Source organism: Petaurus breviceps, unplaced genomic scaffold (genome assembly GCF_028583685.1).
Source record: "Petaurus breviceps papuanus isolate PSGF00001 unplaced genomic scaffold, PetGlider_PUasm1.0 90769, whole genome shotgun sequence".
In the NCBI taxonomy this organism is placed as follows: domain Eukaryota; kingdom Metazoa; phylum Chordata; class Mammalia; order Diprotodontia; family Petauridae; genus Petaurus; species Petaurus breviceps.
This window is the reverse complement of record NW_027187341.1, coordinates 11,930,418-11,939,786: the sequence shown is the minus strand read 5'-3', so window position 1 is coordinate 11,939,786 and position 9,369 is coordinate 11,930,418. Positions and strand designations below refer to the sequence as shown.

Genomic DNA, 9,369 nt, shown 5'->3' with positions numbered 1-9,369 from the left:
AGAGTGAATACTGTCCACTGGTGAAGGACAGTGCTGTTGTTGCAGGGGTCTGGGAACCTTTCTGTTGGTTCAGAAGCCCTGAAGAAGGATTTTCTTGTTGTATGTTTACAGAAATCCTGGGAGAGGGTTTTGCTAATGTTTTCAGGGGTTCTAGGACTGTTCTACAGACAGAGGATGAATTAATGAAGGTACTGGCAATGTATCTTGTGGCCTTGCTAAGCCTTGTCTCCCCAGGAACTAAGATTGCTGAGAACTTGCCTCTGGTGTCAAGATGAAGAAAAGACCTCCATTTGGGTATTTAGTGCTGTGCTTAAACTTGATGTAACTCTGGGGTAGATTCAATTGTGATCCAGGAGTGGGGAACTTTTGACCTTTTTGTGCTCTGTGATTGAACAAATGAAGGTACTTTACTTATGTTTGGAAACTAATCTCCATTTGAGAAGAGGGGTTTTGTGGTGGACTAAATGAAGGTACAGCCTAGGGGTGGAGTAGTATTTAGAACAGGGACTTTGTAATTGATTGAATGATTGGAAGGTACTGGGGTGGTATAGTACTTGGAGATTATTTAATCACCCTTAGTAAATGCTGTATTTTGAATGATGTCATATTTTGATCTTTTCTGTTCTTGGTTTTTCACTGAATAAAATGGAGAGCACCTATGCTGGTATTCTGAATCTTGGGAAGTTGCCTTTCCTTGGCATTACATTACACCATTTTCCCTTGCCTCTTCTATATGAGGTAGTTTACCCCAATCTGTCTCTCCCCATCTCCTCTCATTATATTCCTCTCATCTCTTAATTTCACCTTTAAGTATCATCCCTTCCTGTTAAATTGGTCCTGTGCCCTCTATCTATGTATACCTGTAAACATATATACACAGATTCACATATGTATTCATATGCCCATATACCCTCATATATATATATATATTTCTAATCCCTTCAACTACTGAGAGAAGTTTCATAAGTTACAATTATTGTTTTTCCATGTAGGAATGTTAATAGTTCAACTTTGATAAGTTCCTTATGATTTCTTTTCCCTGTTTACCTTCTCATGCTTCTTGTATCTGAATGTCAAATTTTCTATTCAACTCTGGTTTTTTCAGCAAGAATGATACTCAGTTTTGCTGAGTAGGTGACTCTTGGTTTTAATCCCAGCTCCTTTGACCTCCAGAATATCATATTCCAAGCCCTTCGATCCCTCAGTGTAGAAGCTGCCAGATCCTGTGTTATCCTGATTGTGTTTCCCCAATATTCAAATTGTTTCTTCCTGGCTGCTTATAATATTCTCTCCTTAATCTGGGAATTCCAGAACCTGACTATAATATTCCTAGGAGTTTTCTTTTTGGGATCTTTTCCAAGAGGTGATCGGTATATTCTTTCAACTTCAGTTTTGCCCTCTGGTACTAAAACATCAGGGCAGTTTCCTTTGAGAACTTCCTGGAGGATGATTCCTAGGTTCTTACTTTGATCATGGCTTTCAAATAGTCCAATAATTTTTAAATTATCTCTCCTGGATCTATTTTCCAGGTCAGTGGTTTTTCCCATGAGATATTTTACATTGCCTTCTATTCTTTCATTTGTTTGGATCTGTTTAACAGCATCTTGATTTCTCATAAAGTCATTAGCTTCCATTTGCTCCAATCTAATTATGAAGCAAATGATTCTCCTCAGTGAGCTTTTGAGATTGTTTTTTCCATCTGGCAAATTTGACTTTTTAAGGCATTCTTCTCCTCATTGCCTTTTTGAGCCTCTTTTGCCATTTGAGTCAGTCTGTTTTTTAAGGCATTGTTTTCCTCAGGCTGTTGAATCTCATTTCATAATTTTCTTGCATTATTCTCATTTCTCTTCCCAATTTTTCCTCCATTTCTCTTATCTGGTTCTTAAGGTCCTCTATGGCTTGTAACCAGCTTGTATTTTCCTTTGAAGCTTTTGGTGCAGGAGTTCTGACTTCACTGTTTTCCTCCTGTTCCATGCTTTGCTCCTTTTTGTCCCCAAAATAGGAGTGTAATGTTGGAATCTTCTGTCTGCTTTGTTTCCTTTGCCTGGTCATGTAGCCCCTCAGTCACTTGACCCCTGGACTTTTTGCCACAGTAGGACTCTGCCACCAGACAGGGGAGCTTTCGTCCCAAACGCTGGGGTTTTCTCAGCTGCTGGAGGTATTAGATGGGTGCCCTCTCTGAGGTCTCCACACACTCTGGCAAGCTGGACATACACACCCCAGGACCTCCACCCTGGACTGCAATCCAGATCCAAGCAGGTTAAAGCAAGAATGATTACCCCTTGGACTGGTGCTTGGTTCCCCTACACTCTGCAGGCCAGGAGATGAAGTTGCCATGTGGCACTGGCTGCCTGTGTTCAGCAGCTTCTTGCCCCGGGGGCATTGATAAATCTGGAAACAGCCACAGGTGCTGCTGATCTGGAGTCCCTCTGGCCAGTGGCTGGTCAGGTCTGCCCTGGGGCTAAAGTCTTGGTGTGGGGCTGGGCTCAGCTCCCAGAGTGCTGTGCTGGATTCCTGCAGGCTTGTCCTCAGTTTTAGCTTCTCTGTTTCATTTTGTGGGTTCTGCAGCTCCAAAGTTTGTTTAGAATCCCCTTTTTACATGGATTGGGGAAGGTGGAAGCCAGAGCAGCAGGAAGGTCATGCTTCTACTCCGCCTTGGCTCTCTGGTTTTACTTTTTATTTACATTATTGTAGCCAGTTATGCATATTCATGTCTTTTTTCTGTTTTCTTCAGTATATAATGATTTACACAAGTCTTCCCATGTTTTTCTGAATTCCTAATATTTATAATTTCCTTTAGATTCATATGCACCAATTTGTTCAGTTGCTTCCCAATATATGGAAACCCACTTCTTTTCAGAATATGGTGGGGTTTTTTTGCTACAGAAAAAACTAGTCCTTTTTTTAAAAGTAATTGTTGTATATGCTTTAAAAATTTTAAAGAGATATTTTTAAAATCCCAGGTTTGAGTATAGTCTCTGTTTAGTAAGGTAAAACATTTTTTGTATTATATTTTGTCCAATCTTTGTTGGATAACATCGTGTGTTATTAGCATATGATAAATAGTAGTGAGCAATTAGTATCAACAAAGTGTTTTCTTTTGTTTTTACTTAACTCTTTAAGATGAACTTTTTAATGATTGTTTCATATTTTGTTTTGTTTTCTGTATTTTCAGTAGTGATAGCATATGGTAATCAAAAAGTCTTACAAATAGATGCTTAGCAAATGTTGAATTAAATAAAATCTTAAAATGACATACATTTGGGGCGGCTAGGTGGTACAGTGAATAAAGCACTGGCCCTGGAGTCAGGAGGACCTGAGTTCAAATCCGGCCTCAGACACTTGACACACTTACTGACTATGTGACTTTGGGCAAGTCACTTAACCTCAATTGCCCTCCAAAAAGCAAAAAAAAAATTTTTTTTAAATCATTGTGGGGCAGCTAGGTGGTGCAGTGAGTAAGAGCGCCGGCCCCAGAGTCGGGAGGACCTGGGATTGGTTCCAGCCTTGGTTCAGTCCTCTGATACTTAACACCCACACAAGAGAACTGGCTGTGTAACCTTGGGCAAGTTACTTAACCCCATTGCTTTAAAAAAAAAAAGGCATACATTTTAATTTAGGGGTTTGATTCTAATTTTGTTTCCTTGACTATTTAGTAATGGGCACATAACCTTTAATATTGGGTAATTTGTTCAGTATGCTATCTTATGAATACAAGTTTTAGAATATTTATTATCACTAGCTTCAAAAGTAATGTTACCATTCTAACATTGTACACACTTAATGTTCGAGGAAAGAATAAATATTGAGAAAATTAATTTAATTTGCAAAGCTATGTAAAGTGCCAGCTTGGTTTGTCAATCAGATGGTTCCACGGAATCTTGAAGCACTAAGGGCTTGCTGGGCTTGAATGTCATTATCGTTTGAATGACTTATATTTCAACATAAACTTTAAAATAATAAGTGTTTTGAAGCATTTTCATAACAGCGAATGAAGTATTTGCTGGATGTGTAACAGGTTTTTTGGTTATGTATTGAGGGTGTGCAACAGAGTTAAGACTTTCCTTGGTCTTGTGGTACAGAAGAATACATTCATGATTACAAAGTACCAGTTGGTTAACATTGATGGCACAATTGAACTGGTCTATTTTTACTTGGTATTTGATATACACAGTATATGTATTTGATATGCTTAGTATATATATTTGAAACCTAGATTAAATTAAAACTTGGAACTAAAAAAGACATCGTTGCCTAAACACCAGTACACAGGGGTGGGGGTAGTGGTAGGAGGCGGATGAAGACGTGGTTTCATACTCTGGCTTCATTGTCTTTGATATGAAAGGCCCACAAATGTGCCGGAGTTATTAATAGCATGCTTTGGTCTGTTGCATTATTTTAGTGTTAGCAGATTGTGTATATGTGTGTCATGTTTTTTAATCACATGTAAGTGCCATGCCATGGTGTTCCAATTCCTGTAACTTGTCTAGTGGCTATTCTTTTTGGTTTCCTCAAATTCCAAGCCTCTCTCTAATGTACTGTAGTCACAGTAATGATCATAACTGTTGACTTCTCTGCAAAGCTCATCAACTTCAGGAAGATGCACAGCATTTGATAAGAATCTCTGGGCATGCTCTGAGTATGCAAACCTTTAGTCCTTAAAAAGGAATTGGCTCATTTTTGTTCTTTCGGAATTTAACATAACATTGAGCTAAATTTAGTTAAGTCATGTGGAAATTACTGCCAAATACATCACCCATATAGAATGAATGAGTATATTCCAGAAGAGAAAAAATCTGTAAAGAAAAAGTAGGGACATGGTAAAAGGAATTTATAAAAATCCCAGTCTTATTAAACCATTGAAAAATAAAGTTAAAAAACTAAATAAACATATACCCTGTAAAAGACCAAGAAAATGCATTTGGTTAGCTTCTTTGATAAAAGAAATGAGTTTTCATCCCATGGGTTCTTTCATTAAGAACAGCAAATATTTTTTGGTGCTTTTCTCCTCAATTTAACACTCATTCCTATACTTTCTTTTGTGGATCTGGGGATCCTGTTTAGGATATGACAGCACGTGATTTGGTACAGCAGAGATATACTCTTCCCAATGGAGATACTGCTTGGAGGTCTTCTCCACTTGTTACTGCTGCTCTAGAGGGAAAGCTTGTTATCTTAGATGGCATTCATCGTGTCAATGCTGGTACACTGGCTGTACTTCAAAGGTTAGTATGGGTTTGGCTGTACTTCAAAGGTTAGTATGGGTTATAAAAAATATGACTAGGAAACTGATGTGGAATTCTCTCCTTTGCTTTGGGAGAAAATATGCAAAAAAAGCTACTCAGATTTTTTTCCCTGAATATACAAATGAAATAAATGTTTGTATGCGTTATATATATACTCCTGTATGTGTGTGTGTGTGTGTGTGTGCGTGCGTGTGTGTGTGTGTGTGTGTGTGTATGGAGGGGGTATGTCTTGATATATGTGTTAATGATTGTAAATTCAAGCTTTAGATACACAGTTTTTCCCCCTTAAGGAAAAAAGGATGGAGGTGGGGGAAACCTTTAATTGAGTTCTGTATCCTAAAGCTGCACAAGAAAATAAAATCTCAAAAGTTCCTTATCTTGGAATTTTCTTGCTCCAAGACACAATTGCACTTTACACAGAAACTTTCTGAGGCACAGGTAAAAAATTGGTTAATTTTTCTTGCTTTTTGGAAGAATTAAAAAAAAACACCCCCAGAAAAATGGGTAAACAGTTTGTCAGAATGTGTTATAAATAATGACTGGTAATGTTATTTTGGAATTCTAAGTTGTGTGTGAAATTAAGTCTTTTTCTTGTTTTCACTTTAGAAAAGAACCCCTTACTCCCTTCTCTGAAATTATATTCTGAGAAGTAGAATCTTATTTTATAATTTTCATAGGAAAGCACTTTTATCTCATATAGTTCAAAGAGATTGATAATAGAATCACTTTCCCTCCATATTTCATTTTTGCAAATGTGGAGATAAAGAAATGGGTTGAACTTTGAGTATCTGAAAAATTATGTTTACCAGAACATCCTTCTTTTCATGCTGGACAGTGAACGTGTTTGAGAGGCCAAAACACTTAACATGCAGCATTTAAATTGTATGTGTATTATTGTATGTGTGTATTATCATGTATCTGATTCATTTTAAGTATATAATTGTATTTTTTAAATATTAGAAAAGATAGAAATGGTCATAATATCAGAAGCATCCTCTGTTCAGCCATTATAGACATGTCATACAAAAAATACCTCCCAATCAAAAAAAATCCCTCCTCCCCTCTCCCCAACTAGCAGAAAAATCTTAACTCACTTCTACAGGTGACCTCTTAAGAAGTTTTTTTCCCTCTTACTCCAACTGAGTAAAGATGTGCTAAAGTAAACAGTGGCCACAGTAGAGGGCCCATGGCATAGGAAATGTTTGGAATAGCTTTAAAATAGTCAACAGGGGCTTTGAAGCAGTCTATGGCCTAATGGTATCAGAGCAGAATTAGGGGCCAGGGCCTGGAAGAAAATGTTCATGTGGGATAATAATACCTCACCAGTTGTGAAACTGAAATGAGATCACATATGTGAAAGCATTATCAAGAGCTACACAATGACAACAAAATACTCCTAGTAAGAACAAAGTAGACTGTCCAGCCCCTTTGTAAAAAACTACAGTGAACAACACTCAGTCTTCATGATCTTTGTTCTCTAATATTAAAACCAGTAGAGCAGCCAGTAGTCACTATAGCAGAGGTGTTAAAGATTATCCTGTCTGCTTTCCTAGTCCTACTTGCCAGTAGATTTATCATGGTATACTGTTTTAGAACTGGACAGATCCTTAGGGATCATTTCATTCAAACCCTTTCATTGTATACAAGAGAAAATAGAGGGTCCCAGAGGAGACTTACCTACAGTATTATAGTCAGGAAGTGTCAGAACTAAGATTACAGCTCTGCTATCCTGACTTCTCACTAGTACTAAAACTCCTAGGTTTTTTTTTTTTTTACAAGGCAAGGATTTTACCCACTATTCCACAATGTTAACACTGGGATTATAAATGAAATAACTGATGACTAATAACTCAATAATTTGATTCTTTCTTCTTCACCCTTAATGCTAATAGATTAATCCATGATAGAGAACTGACTTTATTTGATGGCTCAAGGCTGCTGAGGGAGGACAGGTATCAGCATTTAAAAGAGGATCTACAGCTATCAGATGAGCAACTAAAGAAAAGGTAATTTGGGGGACTCTTTATTTTGTAATTCAAAATGACAGGGATTCAAACTGACTTTGTTTGATTCAGTTCATTCTTTTTTATGACAATCAACATCACTTAAAATTTTAAACTACAAAATAATTGCATTTTGTTTGAACTTTTAAGCACTGATAATATCTTTGGATTTTTTTCACATATGAACTATTCTTAAATTTCTTAGTTCTTACTCATTAAAAGTGTTGAATAATTATATAACTTTATATTCCTTATAATAACTCATTTATGTGTACATATACTACTCTAAGTGTTATCTTAAGTTTGAAAAATGTTTTCTTTACAACAATCCAATAAAGGAGATAGGTTAACTATTCTTTTCCCCATTTTACATCTAAGGAAAATGAATATTTTAGAAATTAATTGCCATTGGTCACACAGCTTTTAACTAATTCAGATGAAATGTGAATCTAGTTCTCTGAAGTATAAGTTCAGGATCATATCTTTTATGCCATTCTTTCTTTCTCACCAGTAGAATCAATCAACAAGCATTTATTACACACATTTATGTGCCCAGCCCTGTATCAGGTGCCAAGAATCACCCCCCCCAAAAAAAAAGGAAACAAAAGCATCTCCTGCCCTCAAGAAGCTTATATTATAGTGGAGGAGACAATGTACTATGGAAGTTGGTATGAAAAAGATAAGTACAGAATAGATGAAAGGTCGGCTTAGAGGGACAGGGTACTAATAGGTCCAGGAAAGGCATGGAGGCATAGCTTGAGTTGCTTCATTAAAAAAAGAGAAATTCTTAGAGCCATAAGTTAGGAAGGGGAAAATATATTAACCATTGCAAAGTCATGGAGACGAGAGACACAGTGTTGTTAGAAGAATAGCAAATAGGCCAGTATAATTAGATTTTTGAGTGCAAGTTTTTTGGAGTAATGTGTGAGAAAACTAGAAAGTTAGGAAGGGACCGTGTTGTGAAGAGTTGAAGAGTTTATATTTAATCCTGTAGGTAACAGGGAACCCTTGGCAGTCATTGAGAAGCAGGCTGATGAGGTCAGACCTATGCTTGAGGAGGATCACTTTGGTAACTATGTGGAAGTTGAATTAGAGGAAGGGGAGACTTGGGATAAGGAGTTTAGTTGGAAGGCTGTTGCAATAGTTCATGTGAGAAATGATAAAATTCTGAACAGAGGTGGTAGCAGTGTTAGTGGAGAGAAAGTGACATTTCTGAGGCATGTAGTAGAGAAAAAAATTTCAAGACTGCAACTATGTGGACATAAAATGTGAACATGAGAAAAGAGTTGAAGATAACACCAAAATTTTGAATGTAGGTGAAGGTGTGCCACAGAAATAGGGAAAGAAGTTTAGAAGAGTAATGGGTAGGTAAAAAGATAACAAATTCTGGTTTTGATATTTTGAATTTGAGATGTCTGCGAGATATGCAGGTTGAAATACCTGATATACAGTTGACAATGCGGTAGTAGATACCAGTAGGGAGCTTGGTATAGAAATGATCATCCAACCCATTGGAGCTAATGAGGTCACTAGGTGAGAGAAAAGAGAAGAGGGAATAGAACAGAGTCTTAGAGGACATCCACAGGTAGTGTTCGTGATTTGGATGAAGATCCAGCAAAGAAGAGGGAGGGTCTGGGAGAAAAGGAGGATGACAGGAGAGGTTATCCAGGAGGAGAAAGTGTCAAAAGGATTGAGAAGAATAAGGATGGAGAAAATGCCACTACATTTATCAGTTAAGAGATCACTGGTTTTTCTGGAGAAACCAATTTCAGTTGAGTAATGAAGTCAGAAGCCTGATTGAAAAACATCAGAAGAGAGTATGGGGAAGTGAAGTAAAGGCACTCAGTGTAGATATCTTTTTCAAGTTTTCCTGAGAAAAGGAGGAAAGCTATATAGGACAATAGCTGGAGTGCATGCTAGGGTCTTATAAGGTTTTTATTTGGTTATTTGTTTTGCTTTGTTTTCATCTTTTTGGAGGGGGGAAGGCAGTAAGTGACTTACCCAAGGTCACACAGTTAGTAAATGTGTTAAAGGTCTGAGGCCGCATTTGAACTCAGGTCCTCCTGACTCCAGGACCAGTACTCTATTCACTGTGCCACCTAGCTGCCCCTGGTTACTTG

At 37.4% G+C, this 9,369-nt stretch overlaps 1 protein-coding gene across 3 annotated transcripts in view; it reads left to right on the top strand.

Annotated features, from left to right (window-relative positions):
• The window catches only part of VWA8 (von Willebrand factor A domain containing 8), a 442,846-nt gene that overhangs the window by 127,194 nt on the left and 306,283 nt on the right, over positions 1 to 9,369 (top strand). For all 3 annotated transcript variants that reach the window (XM_069068654.1, XM_069068653.1, XM_069068655.1), the window contains exons 13-14: positions 5,065 to 5,225; positions 7,139 to 7,252. In XM_069068654.1, the coding sequence (XP_068924755.1) occupies positions 5,065 to 5,225; positions 7,139 to 7,252 (275 nt within the window). The remainder of the gene's footprint in view (positions 1 to 5,064; positions 5,226 to 7,138; positions 7,253 to 9,369) is intronic.